Source organism: Chlorocebus sabaeus, chromosome 25, assembly GCF_047675955.1.
Source record: "Chlorocebus sabaeus isolate Y175 chromosome 25, mChlSab1.0.hap1, whole genome shotgun sequence".
In the NCBI taxonomy this organism is placed as follows: Eukaryota; Metazoa; Chordata; class Mammalia; order Primates; family Cercopithecidae; genus Chlorocebus; species Chlorocebus sabaeus.
In genome coordinates, this window is record NC_132928.1 from 31,376,010 (window position 1) to 31,403,184 (window position 27,175).

At 35.3% G+C, this 27,175-nt stretch overlaps 1 protein-coding gene across 2 annotated transcripts in view; it reads right to left on the minus strand.

Moving 5' to 3' along the window:
• Nucleotides 1-27,175, minus strand: part of NEK7 (NIMA related kinase 7) — a 146,149-nt gene that overhangs the window by 75,864 nt on the left and 43,110 nt on the right. For both annotated transcript variants that reach the window (XM_007989048.3, XM_007989046.3), the window contains exon 2: nucleotides 334-418. In XM_007989048.3, coding sequence (XP_007987239.1) covers nucleotides 334-390 — 57 coding nt within the window. In that variant the 5' untranslated portion in view covers nucleotides 391-418. The remainder of the gene's footprint in view (nucleotides 1-333; nucleotides 419-27,175) is intronic.

Genomic DNA, 27,175 nt, shown 5'->3' on the forward strand with positions numbered 1-27,175 from the left:
ATATTTTAAAATAAATATTTCTATTGAAATGGCAAACTGCACCCCAAAAATATGTGCAATTGTACTGTATCAATTAAAAATAAGTAATATATTACACCTAAATAATTATATCTAAAAAGTGTACTAATTACACCTAAAACAATTATACCTAAAAGCCATAAACAAAACTGAAAAACAAAGCAAAAAAAAAAAATGCTGATTAAAACTTGGAAATTCAAAATTAGTACTTTTGTGCTACTTTATTTCCTAAAGCAACTGTAAATGTACTACTTGCTTACACATATTTAACATAGATTATATATACTTCTGCACACCTTAATTAGGATAAATTACCTGTGGTTGGAACTGAGGAATGGGCGGCCCTTGCATTCCTTGTGATTGCTCATCCATTGTCTGAAGCAACAGGAACTTTAGAACTCTGCAAAAATGTAAAGTTGAAATTTAAATAATGTAATCATTACCAATTCACATCATTTATCATACACCTAACACATGCATTCAAATGCTAGAGATTTACCTGATGCTTCAAAAATTCACTGAGATACACTACACTCTTCTGCCATTTGCTAAATCCAAGCCCCAGTTTGCTCCCACAAATATTCAGTCTCAACCATTTCCACTTCTCCAAAAGCATTCTTTGCTTAGAAAATCCTGTTTCCTGAGATGAAATTCTTTCTTCTCCATTCCGCCTTTTAAATCAAAGATACTTTCTTCTACCCAGCCACTATTAGAAGATAAGTATCAGAGTACGCTCCCTATAAAGTTCAATGTTTTACATCCCTAAAATGCACCTTATCCTAAAAATGTTAGTACTTTTATTCTTTTATCCAACTGCTTACTGTGATTTTTTAAATTTAAACTTCAAAGGCCAGTCCTCATATGAGTGTCTCCTCTCTTATGCATACTTTGTACTTATAAAGCATTCATCCATTAATTCAGTAAACCAGGCTGAAGGTAATGACATGCCAGGTATTGCACAAGACTCAAAAATTGAAATATTAATCATGTACAGCCCTTACACTCCAGGAACTACATTTACACGGATTCTACTCAATACCACGTGTTTCTAGGTTCTTTATAAATGTTACTTTATGACCAAAATCTGAGACTCAAAAAACTACGGTCCCTTTTAAATGGGATTAACTGATGGAACAACTAAAACACATCTTCACTTCATCATACTCTTTAAAAACCAATACAAATATTCTGGGCATGGTTCATTTGTATTACAAATTTATTCTTCTACCCTGTGACTTGTCTTTTTAAAACCTTTCCAATGGTGTCTTTCCATGAACTAATGAATAGAAATTCATGGCTGGGCGCAGTGGCTCACGTCTGTAATCCCAGCATTTTGTGGAGCTGAGGCGGGTGGATCAGGATGTCAGGAGATCAAGATCATCCTGTCTAACACAGTGAAACCCCGTCTCTACTAAAAATACAAACAACTTAGCCAGGCGTGGTGGTGGGCGCCTGTAGTCCCAGCTACTCGGGAGGCAGAGGCAGGAGAATGGTGTGAATTTGGGAGGGGGAGCTTGCAGTGAGCCAAGATGGCACCACTGCACTCCAGCCTGGGCTACAGAGCTAGACTCCGTCTCAAAAAAAAAAAAAAAAAAAAGAAATTCATAATTTTAATGTGGTCTAAGTAATTAATCTTTTTCTTTATGATTAATGCTTTGTGTACCATTTATGAATTATTTTTCTACTCTAAGTTCTCATATTATTTTCTAATGTAAGGTTTATTTTTTTAACCTTCAATATTTACATCTACAAACCATCTGGAATTAAGTTTTTTTATGATATAAGTCAAAGTCAATCTTTGTTTTTCTTTACGGATATCCAACTGACCTCAAATGATACATTGAAAAGATTATCCTTTACCACATTGCACTGCTGCTATGTCATCTTTGTCATATACCAAATGATCATGTGTTTTTATATATATATACACCCACGTATATACACACACATATATGTATTTGCACTTTCTTTGCTCTTCCACTGGTCTATCTATCTGCACTAACACTAATACTACACTATACAGTGTAGTACTGCCCTATAGTGTACGTACTACACGTACTATTACTACTCTATATAAAACTACAGTATTAATTACTATAGCTTATTATAAAGTCTTGATATCTACTTAATTACATGTCTGATTTTAATACGAATTGTAAAATCAATCTGCTTGTTTCGATTTTCTAAAAAACTGCTCAGATTTTGATTGGGATTACGTCAACCTTAAAGATCAATTTGGGGAGAACTGACATGTTAATAATATGGGGTCTTAAAACCCATGAACAGAGAATATCTCATTTATTTTAAGTTTCTTTCAATAATGGCTTCCAGTTTCATTATACTGGTCTTTCACATCTCTTTTCAGATTTTTTGATGCTACTATAAATGGTGGAGTTTTTAAATTCAATTTTCTGATTGTTATTAACATATAGGAATAAAACATTTTTGCATATTGCCCCTGTATCTTGCAAAATTCCTAAACTTGCATATTAGTCCAAGTAGCTTTTCTGTAGTTTTTTGCCTTACTACAATAGATAGAACATCCAGTACAATGAATATAAGTAGAGAGCAGACATCCTTTCCTTGCTCTTAATCTTAGGAAAAAAGCATTAAATCTGTCACCAGTAAGTATTATGTTAGCTATATATTTTCTATAGATGCCCTGATTTATCAGGTTGATAATTCCCTTCTATTGTTTGCTGGAAGTTTTTACAAAGAATAGATGTTAGATTTTTATAAAAAATTTTGTGTCTATGGAAATAATTACATGTTTTTTCTTTTTTAATCTGTTAAAATGTTGAATTATGTTGATTCAATTTTGAATATTAAACCAGTATTCATTTCTGGGATGAACCCCACTTGGTCATGATAAATAATCATGTTTATGGGATTCAAGGAGGGGAGGAGGATGAAGGATAATTCTAGAAGTGAATCCAAATACCTTTTAGCATGAAATCCAATATTAAAATTCCATACCTAGTGTCCCACAGACAGTTTCACAAGATATTCCATGAAAAAAAAGAAAAGAGTTTCTTGGTCAAAGACCCCTATGAAATACTATTTTTTATATGAATCTCTCTTGAAGAGTTATAGTGAATAGCACAGCAAAGGATCCAAGCAGCCTGCAATTAGTAAAAGTTTTTTAACTTTCTTCTTTGTTTTCTTTGTGTAACATTTTAAAATATCCCACAATCTGACTGATCCAAAGAAGACATTTTGAGAAATTCTGTGCTAGGTTATAATAAAGTGGGTTTGCTAGAGCTACTGATAAGTGACAATATCTAAGTAAATAAAATCATGAAAAAAGAAATACAAAACTCAAAGAAACTTAAAGTGTTTTACTCTAGAAGTCTACATAAAGAACTCACTTCTACGGTATCCCATAAAGAAGGTCAAGGAGCCTCTGCACAGAAATAAAATTTTCAATAAATTTCTCATATTGAATTTAAACTTAAAAAGAGTGAAAAAAAAACCCACAAACTGTGTTTTTCCCCTCCTCTCACACCACAACAATCACAATAAGACTTCTGTGACCAAATGTGTAGAGGTTTCTCTCCACACATCAAGCAAATAATCAGTTCTGCAGTGGACATTAGCTGGGTTTCTTCCAATTCAATTCCAACACTATCTTCCTGGAGATAGCACCAGATCCCACAAGCTAAGGGCTCAGTCCCACAAGACCACCACCCCCTTTCCATCAGTTCTGGAACTTCTGACCAACCCACTTCAAGCTGGGGTTCCCATGACTCCCTCTTTGGGTTTATTTGCTAGAGCGGCTCACAGACCTCCGGAAAGGAAATACGTTTACCAGTCTATTATAAAGAATATTACAAAGCATACGGATGGAGAGATGTATGGGGCAAGTATGGGGGAAGGGGTGCAGAGCTTCCATGCCCTTTGCAGACACAACACGCTCCAGGAACCTCCAATGCGTTCAGCTATCCGGAAGCACCCTGAATCCAGCTGCTTGGGCCTTTTGTAGAAATTTCATTGGCTAGGCATGATTGACAACCATACAGAAATGTGACTGGACAAAAAAGATATGATCAAATACTAACAGACTGAGTGGGGAAACCCAGCGAGGCCTGTCTGTTCAGCTTCTTTTGGCCTCTTTGTGCAGCATTCCTCCTCCAGAGTATGGGACAGAACCGCTTCTGAAATGAAGGTGTTAAGACCTACAATCAGACAGAGCAGGTCAGAGAATTTCTTTATGGCCGTCTCCAAGACAGAAAGGTGGGGGAAGACCCCTGCCTTCGGGAGAGAAAGAAGCAGGTGAGAGGGCAGGAGAAGGTCAGAGAGAGAGATTGTTTTCTGAGGCCTGCTTCTGAGCCCTGAGGCACCCCAATATTAGAACAAAAGGCTGTAACAGCGTTATGGGAGTTATGATGCAGGAACTGTGGATGAAAACATATACCTATTACAGTAAGTACAATGAATAAAAATTATTTGCATAATACATCCAACATAATTCCATGTGACGCAATCTCGCTCTGCCGCCCAGGCTGGAGTGCAGTGGTGTGATCGCAGCTCACTGAAACCTCTGCCTCCTGGGTTCAAGGGATTCTCCTGCCTCAACCTCTTAAGTAGCTAGGATTACAGGCGTGTGCCACCACACCCAGCTAAATTTTGTATTTTTAGTAGAGATAGGATTTTACCATGTCGGTCAGGCTGGTCTGGAACTCCTGACCTCAGGTGATCCACCCGCCTTGGCCTCCCAAAGTGCGGGGATTACAGGGGTGAGCCCCCACACCCAGCCTTCAGTGGGTTCTTAATGTTATTATAGAATATGTCAATGTTTACATACTGATTTAACACCATTACTTATGTCCTCAGAAGACCAAATAGTTTTTCTTGTACCACTAATCCTTTCATAAATGGAAAGAAAAATATACTTTAACAAATAACATATTTTAATATGCATTCAATCTTCCAGATTGTAAGTTCTATGTTTCAGGGACACATTTGTGTCATCCACAGCTGTATCACCAGTGCTTACACCAATACCTGGTAAAAAATAGGTGGCGGAAGGAATATTTATTTAATGAATGAATGAATACATGCATGTCAAGAAAAATCAAGTAATTATTGCTACAAATTAAGTATAAAATCAATGACCAAAAAACTATCATCACATTCAACAAATCTGGCAACCAATCTTCAAACAAACAAACACTCCCCAAAGAAGGTGCTGCCTGAATTGGGTTTTAAATAATGAATAGGAAAAGATGAGCTAGGGAAGAGAGGAATTCTGAGAAGAGGAAAGAACACATCAAAACAGTAAAAAGTATAGTACACACCACTTTAAAAGTAATTTCAAATTAAAGTTGGTGAGTTGTGGGAGACAGTGGGTGGGGAATTAGTAGCAAAAGATTAATCTAAAAATACACAAGTGTCAGTTTATGGAAAAAAAATTATGATATCCATTTGAAATGAGAGAGATATTGTTAGGTTTTAAGCAGCTGAAAGAGAGGGAAGTTCACTATCTTTGAAAGACAATCTTTCTAGCAATAGGACAGATGGGCACAACCACAAGCAAGAAAGCCAGTTAACAGGCTACTGCACCAATACAGACAAGAGATGACAAGAGTCATCATGAGGTACCTCTTAATCATCCTCCACCAGCTGTCAACACAACTAACCCACTTTCCTGAATGTTCTGTTCTTCGCGTCCTCCTGGTTTCTCTCCTAGCTATTCTAAGTTCCCTTTTCTATTTAACTTATACATGCTGGAGTCCTCCAAGACTTGAATCTTTTTTTTTTTTTTTTTAACCTACACACTTCTCAAGTCGTCCAGAATAATGTCCTTTAAATTTTTTTTTTATTTTTTATTTTTTATTTTTTGTAGAGATGGGGTCACACTATGTGGCCCAGGCTAGTCTAGAACTCCTGGGCTCAAGTGATCCTCCCACCTCAGCCTCCCAAAGTGCTGGGATTTCAGGAGTGAGCCATCATGACTGGCCAGGATCATGGCCTTGGAATACTACTGTTATATGGTTACTCTGAAATTTGTATTTTCACTGCAGGTATCTATCCTGAGCTCTGAACTACAAATACCTATATCTAACTGTCCACTCGGTGTTTCCACCGGAATAAAGGATTCCACCTCTCATGTACTACAAAACTTGCTTTTCCTCCAATCTTTTTTTTTATTTCTACATGCATCACCATCTACTCAATTGACCCAGCCTCACAATTCTCAAACTTTTAGGTCTCCACATTTCTTTACCTGAGGTCTCTAAAGACCTTTTGTTTATGTGGGTTAAATCCATCTATATTCTCCATATTGGGAATTAAAACTCAGAAATTTAAAAAATACATACTAATTTATTTACCAATAGCATAAGCCCATATATATATATAAAATAAATAGCTACATTTTCCAAAAGTTAGTTAGAAGGGAAGAAGGGTCTTACATTTTGCAAACTTAATGTCTATCCTCATAGAAAAAGTTTCTGCATTCAATCTGTTGAGACACATTGTTTTGGTTGAAGTACAAACATATGTTGCTCAATGAAGAGGACATGTGCTAAGAAATATATTCTTAGTTGATTTTGTCACTATATGAACATCATGGAGTGTACTTCCACAAACCTAGATGGTATAGCCTACTACACAGCTAGACTATATGGTATAACCTATTGCTCTTAGGCTACAAACCTGTATAGCATGTTATTATACTGAATACCATAGACAACTGAAACACAGTGGTATTTGTGTATCTGAACATGGAAAAGGTAATGCACTGCACTACAAACATTACAACACCTATGATATCACTAGGCAATAGGAATTTTTCATCTTCATTATAATCTTAAGAAACCGTAAGTTTTATATGCAGTCCATAAAGCATCATTATGTGGCGCATGGATATATATTAAAAAATCTGTCCTTCCACAAATGTATAGGTGAAAAAAACAGAAGTATTTTAATAACCATTTTATATCACTGTAGATATTCTTCTTTCATACTATACCAAATTTGTCAGGTGGTAGGTTCCCAAACTGCAGTGTGCACACTCAAATTATTTCTATGAACCTTCATACTCTTAAAATCCAATAGTCTATCTTGCCCTTTGCATAGATCTTTATTATATAAGATTTTTTACATTGGTCATCTGAAAATTTTTAGTCTACTGAGTTATTCAGATCTTCTAAATGTTGGCTATTTCATTATACCATTTAAAAAATCACATTAGTCACGATCACCACTAATCTCATCCAAAAAATCTTTAAATACCAAGAAGATGTCCGAGTCATACTGATGAATACAGGTTTTCCATAACTCTAATTTTCACTTTAAAAGTTCAGATATCATTAACAACAAATAATGTCAGTTGTTTTCCTTTAAAGGACAGGCAGTTTGTTTTCCTAAAAATATCTATGAAATGCCTGTCTGAATATTGTCTTGCTTTCAAGTAAACATGGTGTTCCATGAAAACAGTAGCTACTCACCTTGCTCTTCAAACAACTGCACAAATGCTTTTCCTTGAGACAACTTTGATTTGCTGCAGTAGAACTTTAAGCGCACTTCCCATTTCACATATCGTATTAAAAGACATATACTCAAAAGCTGACATTTGATAAGAATAATACTCTTTTACCACTTCATCAAGGACATTTTAAAATGAAACTTGCTCCCTACGTTCAACACATCAGTAAGCATCATTTGTTCTACTTCCAAAATATACCTGAAATTTGTTCATCTTCCTCCATTACCACTAATACTACCCTACAAGTTATCATCATGTCTCTACCTGGGACTACCATAATGGCCTACTAATTGATCTCCCTTTTTCTACCATTCTCTCCAAAGTGATATTTTGAAAACATAAATGAAATTATAACACTCTCATTGTTCTTAGAATAAAATTCAAACTCCTTTCTGAAAAACAGTAGAATTCTGTAAGTAACCTCCTGCCTGCCTCTCCCACATTACCAGCTCAGTTTCTCTTAATGAATGCCTTCCATCAGCACTAAACTCCTTTCTGTTCTTGAAATTTGTGAAATCCTTTCTGGCATCAGGCCTTTGTATTTATCATCCTCTAGGCCTAGAATCCCTGAATGGCTAGTTCAAAATCAGCTCTATCCTAACTGCCCTCGCCAAAGTAGTGTCCTGCCCCCACCCTGACCCCTGCTTGATTCATATCTTCACGCTTTAGTTTCTACACAGGAATTATAACAATTTGTAATTGTCTTACTATTTACTTTTTTATTGTGTATCTCCTCTGCTATGATATAAGTAGCAGAGGATGAGACTGTCATTTTGTTCCCTGCTGTACTCATCAGCAAGCAGCTGGCATATAATGGGCACTCAATAAACATTGCTGAATGAATAAAACATGAAAGGAAATGGAGAATAGAGGATCGATGTTAGCATTGCTTGTTTTGACTTTTAGGACTTGTGACTGATTAGATATGGTAGGTGATGGAAAATGGAAGTTAAAAATGATTCCACGATTTTAGCTTGGGGGAAACAGCACGTGGTGGTACCACCATCGAAAGTAGGTAATAGAGGGGAAATAAACATAGGGCAGGTGTCAGGAAGGACAAAATACATAATGAGATTCACACAGAAAAACCTAACTGTAAGTTATTAGGAGCAAAACCATACAGAACAGTTTTATAATAGTCAAAATTTCTTTGGGGAAGGGGAGTTCAATATATTGTCTTGAAATTCTCAAACCAATTAGTTGTTTATCACCTAAAGCTTTTTAGTGTGATTGACAAAAGTTCTCTTAAGCATATTATGGTAACCCCAAATATTTTAAGTACTACAAATATTTTCACATATATCCAGAAACTCAATGCACATTAAAGTAAAACAATCTTCTTACCCTATTATTGCGTATGGTCACATATTTTATGGAAAATAAAAGAACAAAATTAGGAATCTGAATATCAGATACAAATGCTAATTAAATGACAAAACCATTTAGTTTAAAGACATCAGATCTGTTTGCCAGTGGACTGAATTTTCATAATTCATATGACCCTGATAAGAAAACTATTAAACAAACTACAATATACTGTATATATTACAAATAATACAGTCCTCAATGACACTATACTAGATAACATTATACTAGATATTATCTTCATGTAAAAACTGCAATAACATTATAACAGTTCCCTAAATGAAAATAATGCCTTTCCTAGTTCACATATTTAATAAGTTAATTTTTCTAAAGCTAAAATTTTAAGATAATTACCAGCAAATTAAATCATGCTAAGTATATACTTTTTCCTGAATATTATTTGAATTGAAAAACTACAGCTAACATATTTACCTTAGCTAAAATCTTAATCAAAACAAGAAGCTTTAATCTACATCTATAGACATCTTCAGTGAATTTCATCTTTGAAAATTTATTTTGTAGAAATTGACCTAAAATAAACCAATATACATTTCAAAACATTAATTTGATTCTTGGCCAATTATATAGCATTAAAACATGCAATAGAAAAGTTTTTTTAATGAGGCTTAAAAATATGTTTTTAAGAAAAATCATTGGTGCATTTTACCTGTGATCATAATTTTTGTCAAAAAAACTTTATAATTGGACTTTAGGCAGAAAACAAATAATCATATTAAAGAATGTTAAATCAAAGAAAAATTATTCATGCTATATATACTTAATGAAGAAAGATTTAAAGAGTGGTCAATCTCATAATCTTTCAAATTCAACTTTTAACTTAAAATGTAAAGTAAATCCAATTTAACCAAGAATATCCATAGATTCTATTTGTTTAAATGGAATTCCTCTTTATGTTTCCAAAGATTATTTAAACAGACTTCCTCTTTATGCTTCCAAGTAATAATTCCATGATGCTATTAAAGTTTCCCTAAAATGAATTATTGACATAGTATGAAATCTTAAATATCAAACTATGTGCTTACCAATTTGAAGAGATTTCAAATAGAGCTTCAGAAGTTTTTAGTTTTATGATTTTTTTCAGAATTCTAAAGAGTTGACACATATTAGTCCCAACTTATTTAATAGTTTCCTTTTCTTGAAATAAAGTGCCTTTTCAACCTTCAAGGTTATTAATAAACTCTTCAATATTCCTTCCAGTTATATGTACCATTTAAATATTCGGAGAATATTAATAAGACACTTCACTGATTACAACTACAGCTCATAAATAACAAAAAAATCAATCATATTTAAATAGCAACACTACTCCCATCCAAAGGAAAATTATTGATTGAGCTATATGTACATGTGATACCTAAAAAATGAAAGGGTATCATGGAAACTTTATGGTGACTGATACTTGGCAGAGTCTGAACACTCAAATCCAGAACTAATATTTTTCTTGGCCCCAAGTCACCATTCAGCAGGAATATTCCTGACCTCACTTTCCTGCCTCCATTTAACTGAGTCATCCAGTACTTCCCATAATCAAGCAAGTGACATGTCTATATCAGACAACACAAAACAATAAGTGTTTAGAGTTGATAGCTCATTCTTACATTTCTGTGTTATGATGAATGAGTATTTAAGAACTACTAGGATAACTATCAGATCTTTGAAAAGAACGATGAATGTTTCTAGTATCCCAGTCTCAACATTTATAGTTAAACACATTAAACTAACCTACTACCAACCTTGGTGTCTAAAGCCCTTCTCCACTTAAAGGAATTAGGGTTCTTTGGAGAAATAATTGGTTCCAGGACCCAGGGTGAGAAACTACAAGCTGAGCCTAAAACGTTTTGTTGTGCTAAAGACAAGGTAGTATTCAAAGAACAATGTGGACATGTCAAAAAGACACAAAAGCCAGCTTGAATGGGTTCCCGTCAGCCACATTTGGCACAATTTGAGAGTAACAAATCCATTGAATAAAGTAAGAACCCATGAGCTGATAACAATATAAATTAATAAATAGTGAAAAGGGGAACCTACTTCTTACAAAAGAATGCCACCTAATAAAGAAAGAACACTGGGATTTAAAAATCAGTATTTCCCAGTCATCACAGAAATAACTAATTCAGGCAAGAATCATCAATGGATGACTAGTGCTGCAAAGTTTTTACAGTGTCTCACAGTATTTCCCACCCTCCCCCAAAAAACAATTATTTTTATTACAACATTTTAATACAATTATTATTATTAATTACAAAGGGAAAAAGAGTGATTTCATAGTAGAGAGCCTGGCACACATCACATTAGCCAAATAATCAAAAGTTAACATCACCAGTAATGGGACATGCAGATATGTGCCTCCAAATACAATGCACTGAGCAGAAAACATCACCTCTGTGATATTACTGCCAAAAATGTAAACCCTGAATTGTTTCAACTATTTAAATTGACAAATAAAAATTCTATATATTTTATACAATAATGTTTTAAAATGTGTATATAGTAGTGAAGTCTAGGATTTTAATGCACCTGCCACTGGAGTAGTGTATATTGTACCCAAAAAGTAGTTTTTCATCCCTCACATCCCTCCCATCCTTCCCCATTCTGAGTCTCCAATGTCCATTATCCCACACTGTATGCCTTTGTGTACCCATAGCTAGGCTCCTACTTATAAGTAAGAACATGTGGTATTTGGTTTTTGATTCCTCAGTTACTTCATCTAGAATAATGCCCTCCAGTTCCATCCAAGTTGCTGCAAAAGACATTATTTCATTCTTTTTTACAGCTGAGTAGTATTCTACACACACACACACACACATATACACACATATACACATATATATACACACACATTTTAATATATTATTATATAAAATACACATAAACTGTTAATTTAAACATGTTTATGTAAATATATATAAATTTAATATATAGATATATATAAAACATATATACACACGCACACCACATTTCTTTATCCATTCATCAGCTGAGGGGTACTTGAGTTGATTCCATTTCTTTGCAATTATAAATTGTGCTGTAATAAACATATACATGCAAGTATCTTTTTGATACACTGACTTCTTTTCCTTTGGGTAGACATCCATCAGTAGAATTGCTAGATCAAATAGATTTACTTTGAGTTCTTTGAGATATTTCCATACTGTTTTCCATAGAGGTGGTACTGATTTACATTCCCACCAGCAGTGTGTAAGTGTTCCTTTTTTTTACCATATCCATGCCAGAATCTATGACTTTTAAAATAATGGCCATTCTGGCTGGGGTAAGGTGGCATCTCATTATGGTTTTAATTTGCATTTCCCTGATAATAAGTGATGTTGAGCATTTTTTCATATTTGTTGGCTACTTGTATATCTTCTTTTGAGAAATGTCCATTCATGTTTTGTTTTGTTTTGTTTTGTTTTTTGCCAATCTTTTAATTACATTTTTTTTTTTTTCTGGCTGATTTGAGTTCTTTATATATTTTGCATATTGGTCCTTTGTTGGGTTGATAATTTGCAAATATTTTCTCCCATTCTACAGGTTGTCTATTCTGATGATTATTTCTTTTGCTGTGTAGAAGTTTTTAAATTTAATTTGGTACCATTTATTTATTTTTGTTGCAGTTAAAGTTGTTTTTGGAGTCTTCATCATGAATTCTTTGCCTAGGTCAATGTCCAGAAGAGTTTTCCTTAGGTTTTCTTCTACAATTTTTATAGTTTCAGGTCTCGGATTTAAATCTTTAATCCATTTTGAGTTAACTTTTGTAATATGGTGAGAGATAGGGATCCAGTTTCATTTTTCTACATGTGGCTATCCAGTTTTCCCAGTGCCATTAATCAAATAGGATGTCCATTTCCCAATTTATGTTTTTGTATTCTTTGTCGAAGATCAGTTTGTTGTAAGTGTCTGTCTTTATTTTGGGGTTTGCTATTCTGTTCCATTAGTCTTTGTATCTACTTTTATACCACTACCATGTAGCTTGGATTACTATAGTCTTGTAGTATGATTTGAAGTCAGGTAATGTAATGCTTCCAGATTTATGCTTTTTGCTTCGGACTGCTTTAGCTATTTGGGCTTTTTGGTTCCATATAAACTAGAGGATTGTTTTTCCTAATTCTGTGAAAATGATATTGGTAATTTTCATACGAATTTCATAGGATTGCTTTGGGCAGTATAGTCATTTTCACAATATTGATTCTTTCAATCCCTGAGCATGGGATGTATTTCCATTTGTTTTGTTTATTTCAGCAGTGTTTTGTAGTTCTCCTTGTAGAGATCTTTCACCTACTTGGTTAAGTATATTTCTAGGCTTGGAGCCTTTTTTTTTTTTTTTTTTTTTTGTAGGTAGGTAGGTAGGTATTGTAAAAGGGATTGAGTTCTTCATTTAATTATTAGCCTGTTCATTGTTGGTGTATAGCAGTGTTACTGATTCCTGTACAATGATTTTGTAACTTGATACTTAATTCATTTATCAGATCTAGGAGTGTTCTGGAGAAGTCTTTGGGGTTTTCTGGTATAAGATCATATAATCAGCACACAGAGACAGTTTGACTTCCTCTTTTCCAATCTGGATGTCCTTTATTTCCGTCTCTTGCCTGATAGCTCTGGCTAAGTATTCAAGTACTATATTGAATAGAAGTGGTGAAAGTAGGCATTCTTATCTTGTTCCAGTTCTTAGGGGGAATGCTTTCAACTCTGTCCTGAACATTCAGTATGATGTTGGCTGTGGGTTTGTCATATATGGCTTTTATTATTTTGAGGTATGCTTCTTTATGCCTAGTTTGTTGAGGGTTTTTATCATAAGGAGATGCTGGCTTTTATCAAATGCTTTTTCTGCATCTACTGAGATGATTATAAGGTTTTGTTTTCAATTCTGTTCATGTGATCAATCTTATTTATTGACTTACTGCGTTGAACCATCCCTGCAAACCACTTGATCATGGTGAATTTTTATTTATTTATTTTTGATGTGCTGTTGAGTTTGGTTTGCTAACACTTTGTTGAGGAGTTTTGCATCTGTGTTTTACAAATACTGGTCTGTAGTTTACTTTTTCAGTTATGTCCTTTCCTGGCTTTGATATCAGGGTGACATTGGCTTCATAAAATGAGTTAAGAAGGATTCCCTCCTTCTCAATCTTTAGAAAACAGTTTCAGTACACCGGGTACCAATTCTTCTTTGAATGTCTGGTAGAATTTGTCTGTGAATCCATGAGGCCCTGGGCTTACTTTTCTTGGCAGTTGTTTTTTGGTTATTTAATGACTGATTCAATCTCATTGCTTGAGATTGGTCTGTTCAGAATTTCTATTTCTTCCTGATTCAATCTAGGAGGGTTGTCTTTTTCTAGGAATTTATCAATTTCCTCTAGGTTTTCTAAGTTTGTGCATATAAGGTGTTCATAGTAATATTAAATGATCTTTTGTATTTCTGTGATGTTGATTATAATGTCTCCAGTTTCACTTTTAATTGAGCTTATTTGGATCTTCACTCTTCTTTTCCTGGTCAATGTAGCTAGTGGCCTATCGATTTTATCTTTTCAAGTAACCAGCTTTTTGTTTCATTGATCTTTTGTACTTTTGTTTGTTTGTTTGTTCCAATTTCATTTAGTTCTGCCCTGATCTTTGTTACTTCTTTTCTTCTGCTAGCTTGGGTTTGGTTTGTTCCTGTTTCTCTAAGAAGAAGGTGTGATATCGGGTTGTCAATTTGTGATCTTTCAGACTTTTTCATGTAGACATTTAGCACTATAAACTTTCCTTTTAACACTGTCTTTGCTGTATCCTGGAGATTTTGATAACTTGTGCCACTGTTATCATCCATTTTGAAAAATATTTACATTTCCATCTTGATCTCATGGTTAACCCAAAAATCATTCAGAAGCAGACTGTTTAATTTCCATGTATTTGTATAGATTTGACGGTTCCTTCTGGAATTGATTTCTAGTTTTATTTTGCTGTGGTCTGAGAATATACATGATGTGATTTATATTTTTATAAATTTATTGAGACTCAAATTTTGTGGTCTATCATATGATCTATCTTGGAGAATGTGTTATACCTTGTGCTGATGAGAAAAATGTATATTCTGTAGTTCTTGGGTAGAATGTTCTGTGAATATCTATTAGGTTCACTTGTTTACAGTGCAGCTTCATTTGTTCTAGAGTGTTGTTTAAGTCCAGTGTTTCTTTGTTGAATTTCTGCTTCAATGATCTGTCTAGTACTGTCAGTGGAGTGTTAAAGTCCCCACTATTGTTGTGTTGCTACCTCTTTTTTTAATCTAGTGGTATTGCTTTATGAATCTGGGAACTCCAGAGTTGGGTACATATATGTTTAGGATTGTTATATCTTCTTGTGGAATTGATCCCTTTCATCATCCTATAATGATGCTTTTCTCTTTTTACTGTTATTGCTTTAAATACTATTTTATCTGACACAAGAATAGCTATTCCTGCTTGCTTTTAGTTTCCATTTGCATGAAATATCTTTTTCCACTCCTTTACCTTAAGTCCACAAGAATCCTTATGTGTTAGGTGTGTCTCCTGAAAACAATACTTATTTGGCTTTTGATTTTTATCCATTCTGCCAGTCTGTATCTTTTAGGTAAGAGGTGTCCAATCTTTTGGCTTACTTAGGCGACAACAGAAGAAAAATTGTCTTGGGTCACACATAAACTAACGATAGCTGATGAGCAAAATAAAAATAAATAAAATAAAAATGCAAAAATATCTTATAATGTTTTAAGAGAGTTTAAGAATTTGTGTTGGGCTGCATTCAAAGCAATCCCAGACCACATGTAGTGCATGGGATGTGGATTGGACAAGCTTGTTTTATGTGGAGCATTTAAACCATTTACATTTAATATTAATATTGAGATGTGAGGTACTGTTCCAGTCATCATGTTGTTACCTAGTGACTTTGTTCTCTTCATTTTGTTATTGTTTTATAAGCCTTGTGAATTTTATGCTTTCAGGGGTTTCCATTCTCATGTATATCAACCTTTTGTTTCAAGATTTAGAATTCCTTTTAGAATTTCTTGCATGGCTGGTCTAGTATTGACAAATTCCTTCAGCATTTGTGTGTCTGAGAAAGACTATTTGTCCTTCATTAATAAAAACTAGTTTTGCTCAATACAAAATTCTTGGCTGTCAATTATTCTTTTTATGGAGACTAAAGATAGGACCCCAATCCCTTCTGGCCTATAAGGTTTCTGCTGAGAACTCTGCTGTTCATCTTATATGGCTTCCATTATAGGTTGCCTGATGCTTTTGTCTTACCATTGTTAGAATTCTATCTTTCACATTGACTTTAGGTAGCCTAACGACTATATGCCTTGATGATATTTCTCTTGTAATAAGTCTACCAGGAGTTCTCTGTGTTTCTTGTATTTACATTTCTAAATCTCTAGTAAGGCCAGAGAAGTCTTCCTCAATTATTCCCTCAAATAGGTTTTCCAAACTTTGTTTTTTCTTCTCCTTCAGAAATACCTATAATTCTTAGATTTGGCCATTTTATATAATACCATATTTCTTGGAGACTTTTTGTTCATTTCTCTTAATTCTTTGTCCTTTATTTTTGTATGACTGGGTTAATTTGAAAGCCTTGACTTCAAGCTCTGAAATTCTTTCTTCTACTTGGTCTAGTCTATTGTTAAAACTTTCCATTGCATTTTGTAGTTCCCTAAAAGTGTCTTTCTTTTCAAGAAGTTCTGATTGATTTTTCATTAAAATATCTATCTCTTCAGAAAATTTTTCATCCATATCCAGAATAGTTTTAAAAACTTATGTTGGTTTGCATCTCTCTCTCATACTTCCTTGAGTAACTTAATAATCAACCTTTTGAATTCTTTGCCTGGTATTTCAAAGATCTCATCTTGATTTGGATCCACTGCTGGAAAGTTACTGTGATCTTCTAGGGATGTTATAGAACTCTATTTTTTCATATTCCCAGAATTATTTTTCAGGTTCCTTCTCATCTGGGTAAACTATTTTTACTAATTATTTTTGTATTTATTTTTTATTCATTGGGTTTTATTTCCCCCATGACAATGTGACTTCACTGTCATCTAGCTTCAGCTCTGGGGGCTTTCAGTAGCAAAGACTGTATGAATTCGTTGGTTACAAAGAACCTTTGTGCAAGATGCTGGCTTTCTCAGATGATGGTTGTAGTAGCAATGTGCTGGGTGTATGAGCAGATTCACTGGCTCCTGTGGGGCCAGAATAGCGGAGGTCTCATGAAGCTTATTTCAGTCCCCAGTGGTGTGCATTTTTTTTAAAAAGTTTTCTCCAATATTTTATTCACTGGGTTGAACAGTTCAGGCTTCGGGCTAGTAGGACATGCCCATGGGTAAAACTGGCTATAGCTAAAGCAGGTGATAAATGCAATATCCCAATGATGGGCAATATCCCAATGGTAGGCAGAGGTCCCACCCTTGACAGAGGTGGCTGGGGAAGTGCTCAGTGAAATCCACTGATGTCTTTCAGGGGGAAAGAAGGCAGGCACCACAGCTCTCCTTCCAGGCCAGGAGGAAAGTGACCCACCTCCCAGTAACACTCCTAACCCAGTGTTCTGGCTATTGAGATGAGACAGGCACCTCTTTTCATCTGCAGGAATGCTGATGTTCCCTGTAGAGAGGGGTTGTGACTCTACCTCTCACACAAGCCTGAATGTGTAGAGTGCTCCTCCTCTGAGGATAGAGTAACCCTGAAGTGTTCCAGGAAGGCCGTCCACAGACGCACCCACGCCGAGCTTCAGTGGGAGAAGCCCCAGTTGTTTCTGCAGTGGTATAACTGCAGGAGGTGAGGCAGGAGGATCATTGAGCCCAGGAGTTTAAAGTTACAGAGTAGGACCCTGTCTCTAAAAAAATAAAAATAGGCCAGACACGGTATTCACAGCTGTAATCCTAGCACCTTGGGAGGCCCAGGTAGGCAGATTGCCTGAGCTCAGGAGTTCAAGACCAGCCTGGGCAACACGGTGAAACCCTGTGTCTACTAAAGTACAAAAAATAGCCAGGAATGGTGGCAGGCGCCTATAGTCCCAGCTATTAGGGAGGGTGAGGCATGAGAATTGCTTGAACCCAGGAGGCAGAGGTTGCAGTAAATCGAGAACACATCACTGCACTCCAGCCTAGGTGACAGACACTCCATCTCCAAATAAATAAAGATATATAAATATATATATATATATATATATAAATATTAGACCCAGCATGGTAGCTCATACCTGTAATCCCAGGCACTTTGGAAGGACAAGGCAGGAGGATCGCTTAAGCCTAGGAATTCACGACCAGCCTGGGCAACATAGCGAGACTCCATCTTTGTTATTAAAAAAAAAGAGAGAGAGAGAAAGTAAAAGAAAGAAAAATTAAAATTAAATGTTTTAGTGATATTTTAAAATGTATGAAATATAATATGAAATGAAAAACTAAGACTCAAAAACAAATTTCCATATTCTATGTACTCAAAAGATATTGTTCTTATCATTATCAAAATTATATTTAGTTAATTGCACAGTTATTTGTTGAAGCTATCTACCTTTCAAAATACAAGCCAAATAAGGTTAGGAAATTCTTTTATGTATCAATTTATCCCTACAGTGCTTGGAACAGGGATAAACATATAGTAAATAAATATTTGCTGAATTATTCTAATAAGAATTTGTAATATATTAAATCAAAAACAGCACTTTGCATAATGAATTGTACAAAATTATGTTAATACTGTTTTTAAGAAAAGCACATTTGTATGTGTGTATGGGTATGGAAAAGAGTATAGGCAATCTTTGCGTTCATAGTGACAAGATAGTTCAGACAAGTTCTCCAAGGACAGTTTTACCAAAAAAAAAAAAAAGTATACATATATACACATACATATGTGTCATATGTGTATATTATGTGTATACATGTGTGTGCATATATACTTGTGTGTGTGTGTGTATATATATATGCTTTAATGCATCACAGAGCTAAAGAAATAGAGACAAATTAGCGGTCCAGAGTATCCAAGGGCTGAAGGAAGCCAAGAAAAGCGAACCCAACATCTAAGCATGTTTTTTCCACTGACTGTTATGCAGATTGTGGAAATGCAGTTGAGATGCTAAGAGGCTGTATGGCATTTCTTACAGTCTCTTGGAAACAGAGAAACAGAAATTGTAGTCTAGAGTTCAACAAGGGCCACCGTGAACATCCCTATGATTTGGCTAAGGACTTCGAAAGCCTTAAACATCATAAACAAGCCTTCTCATAGCATTAAATTATCTTAAATACTAAAATTATCTTAATTGACAAAAGTTGTATATATTTATCATACAAACATATTCTGAAATATGCACACATTGTGCAATAGCTCAATCAAGCTATTATTATTATATTATTAATGCATTTAATTAATAAATGCATTACCAGCCTGGGCAACATAGGGAGATGCGGTCTCTACAAAAAATAAGAATAAAAATAATTAACTGGCCGTGGTGGCAGGTGCCTGTGGTCCCAGCTCCTCAGGAGGCTGAAGTGAGAGTATTGCATGAGTTTGGGAGGTCAAGGTTGCAGCACCAATCATACCACTGCATTTCAGATTAGGTGACAGGGCAAGACCCTGTCCCAAAATAAACAAACAAAACACATTATACTTCATACATTTATTCAAACCCTAAAATTAAAGTGATTTCTGATAGCTACTGCCCCCAGCTACCCAAACAAAAAGTAAAAATTATCTGAAGGAAGATAACATCTTAGGCTCCAAATTATTTGTACAAACAATTTTGCACATACAATATCTAATACATCATGAAAAATAGGCACTCAAGCAAGACTACATGAACACAAAATAGCAAAGAGAATAGGCAGAATCAAAATGACCTCAGATAGAAGGCTAAAGATATAGGGAGAAATGTTAAATGAAGAGCACGGCAACAAGGCAAATTTAATTAAACATCTATATGAAACCATAGATAAAAGTGATTGCTATGTTAGAAATGTATCTAAAATTGAAATACATGAAACCAATACATAAATAGAGAGATAAATGAAGTTAAAAGTGTTCTAAGGGTTCTATTAGGATGTCTGGGAAAAGAAAAAGTATATTAACATTATCTTTATTTCATTTTTATTTTTCAGTCTATGTACCTTTTCTAACATTTATTTTTAGAACTTTTTAAATTAAGGTATAACTTATATACAATTAAACTGCCATTTTAATGTACAATTTCTACAAGTCTGACAAACTCAGTAATGAAATCAACCACTAGAATCAAAATATAGAACAGTTCCATCAGCCCATAGAAGTCCCCTGTATCCTTTCAGTGTCAAACCCTCCTCCAATCCTTGACAACTACTAATCTGTATTCTGTCCCTACAGTTTTATTTTTTCTAGGATGTCATATAAATGAAGCCTTCTGAATGTGACTTCTTGAAATTAGCATGGTGCATTTCAGATTCATTAAGGTTACAGTTTGTTCATTTTTATGGCTGAGTACTACTCCATTGAATGGACGTACCTCAATATTCATTCTCCAACTGAGGGGGGTCTGCATTGTTTCAAGTCAGGATAATTATGAATAAAGCCATTATAAACATTTGCATACAGGTCCACACATAAGTTTTTAATGCACTCTACACTCTGGTAAATACCTAGGAATCAAATTGTTGGGCAGCATTAGATTTAATAAGTTAAGGATAAATGTAAAATAGCAGGTCTTTATTTGGTATAAGAAATAAAACATAGAGAATGAAAGTATCTCAGACTGGCCTGAATTATCACATACCTTCTTTTTTTTTTTTTTTTTTTTTTTTTTTTGAGACGGAGTCTCGCTCTGTCGCCCGGGCTGGGGTACAGTGGCCGGATCTCAGCTCACTGCAAGCTCCGCCTCCCGGGTTCACGCCATTCTCCTGCCTCAGCCTCCCGAGTAGCTGGGACTACAGGCGCCCGCCACCTCGCCTGGCTAGTTTTTTTTTTTTTTTTTTTGTATTTTTTAGTAGAGACGGGGTTTCACCGAGTTTGCCAGGATGGTCTCGATCTCCTGACCTCGTGATCCGCCCGTCTCGGCCTCCCAAAGTGCTGGGATTACAGGCTTGAGCCACTGCGCCCGGCCTATCACATACCTTCTTTGTGGTCTCAGTGATGTTCCTGTCACTCATTATTTTATTGCTTCCTACTCTAATAAGATTATCAAAAATATTGCATATCATATTTGCCTACTGAATTTGTATTTTCATCAATTCATCAATTGAGAAAGAAGAAAAAAGTAATAGGATTTCTAATAAAAATTGTGACAAATTGAGAAATGTAATGAACCTTTCAATTCTTTGGAAAAGTAGACATTACCTTCCCCTGACTATTCACTGAATTAGAATGGACTTAAAATGAAATCTTAAATTGTATGCTGAAAGCATATAAATGCCATATTTTCATCAGAAAATTAAGCCCACTATGAGGACAGTTGTTTATGAATTCCTACTCCTATTTCTACAAAATGCCTATGGTTATTAACTAATCAATAGGAATGGAATACTGAAAAATGTATAACATATAACCATAGAAATATTAAAACTGTTAAATATAAGCTTACTGATATAGGATAATTTATGTAAAAAAAATTTTCAAGGCACTGAAATGAGAAAAAGTTCACAGCACTTGTCTTTTTCTTTAAGTCTTTTTGGAGTTGTTGCTGTATTTCAGACATATTCTCTAAAACATCTGATCATTTCCCAATAAGGCAATATACTGAGAAAGGAAGATTCTACATTAGAATGCAGGCAAGTGTCACTAAAATATCATTTTAAAGTTGTTTTACGCTGCAGCATCACTAAAAAGTAATAAAATAAAGTTTGAGATAATCAGGATTAATGTTTTTTATTTTGGTTCTTGTTGATACCTGCTGGTTCAATTTTATGTTCTTCTTTACTATACATTGATATGTTAAGAGTTCTAAATACAAAGGCTTGTAGCACATAAAACAGAATCTTTAATCAAAGGACCACTGACCCCAAAACGAAATGAGCACATATCAACCAATCACTTCCCATATCCACTGATTTTTATTGAAATCAGTGTTACGGCTATTACTGTACCTCACTCCCTAATGAATGCACTTAATTCAAAGTCTCTGTTACCTAATATTTTGATTCTGCCTCATTACTTAATTCTGTGACTTAATTCTGAAACTAAAGTCACAGTTTTTTTTTTAACTTAAACTGCAAAAGCCAGTGGGCCATATTAATATAACTCAAAAACACAAAAACGTGGATGTCTTTAAAAATATTACACAAGGTACTACTTTTGTTTGTTTAAGCAAATCCCAAATCCTATACTGATGAAATAAGACAATAGATAATATATTATACTTACTAAATCCTTAAAATTTTACTTTCTTCTTTCCCTTCTCTTCCCCAGCTCTTTCCCCCTAAACCCACTGTACACACAATGGAAGAGAAGTGGTACTTTCCTCTTTCTAAAAACTTCTGTTTCATATTCCTAACATTAAAAAAATATACATTTTAAAAACTGACTTTAAAGGGAAAAATGCTACAGTAAGCTGCCTTTTTACTTATATTTTTCCTGGTTCTTACTCTCTATAACTTTGCAAACCTAATAAGAAATAGACTGCATATACCATTATTAAACAGGCAAAAGGATTAGCTCAAATCCGAACCGGTACTTTAGGATGTGTATGAGAAAGCAAAAAAACAACAAACAGTGTGCAGTGTATGTCATGAGTAAATACTTTTCATTTATTAATTCATTTATTAATTACACATTAAGTCTGTTTCTCCCAGAGCAAATATTTAAACCTAATTATTTTGGGCCAGGTAATCCTAAGTGCATACTATGAACAAGTAGTTCACACCCCTGCTTGGCTATCAGAATCACCCGTGGAGCTTTTTTTGTTTTAAATATAGCTGCTTGGGCCACCCAACACCTCCACCCCTGACTATGACTAGATAAGTCTGATAGGACCTACATTTCTGTATTTTAAAATAAATAAAAAGGTACAGAGATGATTATCATGCACAGTTAGGTTTGAGACTGACACAGTATTTTCATTTAATAGGAGTTCACTCTATTTTCAGTTTAGTTCTTTGCATCCAGATGTATCATTGAAAGTGATGCGCACTTGGCAATGCCTGCCAAAACTGCCACTGTTTTTGGCCCCACTAATAAAGCTGTTTTAGACTCAGGCAAAGAACATGAAAGCAGCAGCTCATGCTCAGTGCCTTTCTGAGTCTAAATTGGATCCAAACAAAAATAAGCAATGGGGTTTTTATTCAAAGACAATGAATGATGACTTAGTGGAAGTAGAAGAAGGAAGGGAGGAAGGGGAGCAGCACCAGTAGCAGGGGCCTGGACTATTCCTGGGACATTTTAGTTGTTGTTAATATTGTTGTTATGATATGTTACATTTTAAAAGAACAAGGAAAATTGGGAAGGAGTACAAACATCCCTCCCAGGCACACGTGGATATCTCTTGAATATCTCCCCATTCCTTTTATGAAACAGATCTCAAGTCACACATTAGTTACAAATCCATAATGAAATGTGTTTTATTCCTCAAATTGCAATGTTTGGAATAGTTATTTTAGCCAATATCTGTAATGAAATACCTGAGTTTCATTTTTAAAATAACAAATACAGATCTAACCTATTGAACTTTAAAAACAAAAAGAAATCAAGCATCTCAATATATGCCAGTTTAGGAGCTATGACATTATAGCACAGCAAGTGCAAGTCAAAAATAAGTGTTATGACTTGCTCTCATATTTATTTTTTATTTTTGTATTATTCTTTTGTATCAGAGTCTTACTCTGTCGCATGGGCTGGAGTGCAGTGGTGCAATCATGGCTCACTGCAGCCTCTAACTCCTGGGCTCAAGAGATCCTCCCACTCCAGCCTCCCGGGTAGCTGGGATCACAGGCACATGCCACATGCTCAGTTAATTTTTAAGAATTTTTTTTTGTAGAGACAGGATCTCACTATGTTGTCGAGGCTAGTCTCAAACTCCTTTCCTCAAGTCATCCTCCCACATCAGGCTCCCAGAGTGCTGGGATATGGTCATGAGCCACTGCAACTGGCCCCTCTCATCTCTAAAGTTTTCCATTGTATCCTCAAAATACAAAGATTACTACTTTCCCGAAAAGGATCTATGAAAAAATATTTTACAAAAGAAAACAGGAAGGAAGGAAACCAAAAAAACCCAAATGAATTCAACCTGTGTCACTTTCTAGGCCACAGGTCAAACCAATGCCTCTTTTTCTGAGCTCTCTTATTAGCGGCCCCTGCTTTAGATATGGGGGTGAGGTTCATTCTGTTAGTTTTATTATTTCTGTCATGACTGCTCCTGTTTTTACTGATTAGGAACTGTTTTCAAATACATGATGTTACTTCTCACAGTCCTCACTGGATGAAAAGGGGCTTTATTCTCCAAAATTCAGTAAGATTGTCTGAGTCACAACAGAACCAGCTTCCCTTCTCTGGAATAGATACCAAAGTCCCCACAGACAGAATTCTCTACTTCTCCTAGACATTAAAGTATCAGAGTTCTTGTGTGTTTGTCTTAATGTATTGCTTCTCAAACTTTTCCATGAGCAATGAAGATAAAGTCTATTCCTGTACCTAGAGGTGCAACTAGAAGCAAGTCCATGTAAGTAAGAAATTCATTCAAAATCTACTTTTTCTTTTTCTTTTAAAGATGAAGAGTTGTTTTTACGCTCCTCTTCATTATACAAAAGATTTTTCTTTAAAAAATCTTTAGTGGAACTGATGCTCCAGGTAGATAGTTTCAGCACCAGGTTTGAGAAATGCAGCCCTAAGCAAACATGAGATGTAACTAATGTGACACTCCACCTAAAGACTTGTGACGTATCATCTATTTCACCCCCTTCAATTTTATATAAATACATCCCAATCACAAAGGTTAACAGACTTTAGAAATTACTGGCAGTGAGGAAGGATGGTTACAAACGCCATGTGAGAACTCATGAAAATGTCATAGTATTTTATTTTACTCCAGAAGCATTTGTAATTCAAATACGTCAATTCTAGGCCAAAAAGAAAAGAAGTGGTAGAAAGGTGTTTTCCCAATGTATTATTGTTTCCATTTTTTTCTCCAGCCTTCCCATCCCTGACCCTAGAGTCATTTGGGATAAGGGAGAGTTACAGGGTTTGGCTGTGTCCCCACCCAAATCTCATCTTGAATTATAGCTCCCGAAATTCCCATGTGTTGTGCGAGGGACCCAGTGGGAAATAACTGAACCATGGGGGTGGACTCCCCCATGTTGCTCTCATGGTAGTGAATAAGTCTCACGAAATCTGATGGTTTTGTAAAGGGTTTCCCTTTTCCCTTGGCTCTCCTTCTCCTGTCTGCTGCCACGTAAAACATGCCTTTCACCTTCCACCACGATTGTAAGGACTCCCTAGCCACATGAAACTGTGATTCCATTAGACCTCTTTTTCAGAACAGACTAATACAGAGAGATTCTGGGAAAAGCAGCACCAGCATAGCCACTGTGATTTCTGGTAACACTCCCTAGCGCTGAACTGGAAGGGAGAACATGGAAGCAGAATACCACCTGCCTGAGAGGCTGTGCATACAGCATTACAGAGGTGCTACAATCATTTGCTCCCATCCAAAAATAACACTTCCAACAGTAATGAGTTTCCACCCAGGATTTTGGGCAAGTTACTCAATGACTGACAGGGAATTGCTAAAGTGAGGAAAGCACCAAACCAGCCCTCTGCAGTCCTCCTTGTGACGAAAGGCTGGGTCACATTTTTTTTTTTTTAAATATTCCTGACAACACCTACAATAGCACTGAAATATTAATATGATGATTGATGCCTGAGAACATTTAAATCCTAAGCCAGTGTAACTAATGTGGATCTCTAGTGCTGCTGAGGCTACGTCTGAGTTATTTCTGGTTTGGAAATAGACGTGGCTGAAGTACCTCTGACTTTTTAGGTAAAGCCAAAAACAGTCAGCAGACTAGATGTCCTGAGATGAATGATTGTAATAAACTGTCCTAAGACATGAAACTTTAGCTTAGTGCTAAATCCAAACTACAGTGCTCTTTGTGATTGCCACATAGTTTAAGAGCCTTTGCTGAACAAAGGGTTCCCCAATTCTCAAACCAATCTCGATATACGCTATATTTTTAAATAAAGTTTGACTGTGACCTTCCAAGTGTTCCTTGTTTATGGTCACTATGTGGAAAGACATGCCTCCTTCTCTGTACTTACAAATCTCTGGTACAAAAACTCCAAGTGTGTCTTGGTGTCACCTGGATTTTCCTAAAAGACTATCAACAGGGTGAGGCTCCAGAAAGAGAAGAAAATGGGAGCAGAAAAGCATAAAAATTACATAAGGACAAAAGGAAAGAACAGAGAGAAGATACATTTGTTAAGCTACAGCCAATTCCTTAGAATATTAACGATGGATTCTATAAAAAGAACTGAATCACTTTAGTTTGCTATCTAAAGCAGGAATCAGCAACCTTTCAGTAAAGGGTCAGACAGTAAGTATTTTAAGCTTCACAGGCATCAAATGCTCTCTGTTCCAACTGTTCAACTCTAATGGCAAAGCAGCCGTAAAAATATATAAGGGGACATAAGTGGATGTGCCAATAATACTTTATTTACAAAAACAGGCACAGTACATAACATTTTATATAATAAATAACCACTATATACTCCTGGCTTTTCAAATGAATAAAACAATATTAAGAGATAAACAGAATACAGACCCATTCAGTGTATCCTAAAATAAAACTGAAATACTTTGCAGCCAACCACTGTATAAATTTAGATATGACCTATGGAGTAAATTCTGGTGGGACTCATTAATTTATGCTTCTGTTATCCCCCCATCAACACAACACACAAAAACAGCACCCTCTTCCACTTTAAAAAAAAAAAAAAAAAAAAAGTAGAAATTAAGTAATTATATACAATGAAAATATACCCCACACACTATATACCACAAAAATCACTCTCTACCTAAAATCCTATAAATCTCAACAAGCCAACATGCATAAACACATAATCTCCACAGAGAGGGCACCCATTAAGTCTGTAATATCTCAAGTAATCCAAGAAACCGAAGCAAAAGCATTGCTAACAGGATAAAAAGCAAAGCCAAGATTCTGCCAGACTCAGTGCTGGGGAGACAAAATTGGAGCATAGAAAGCACCAAAGGGCCTGGCAAAGTGGCTCATGCCTGTAATCCCAACACTTTGGGAGGCCGAGGCAGGCAGATCACCTGAAGTCAGGAGTTCGAGACCAGCCTGGCCAATGGTGAAACCCCATCTCTACT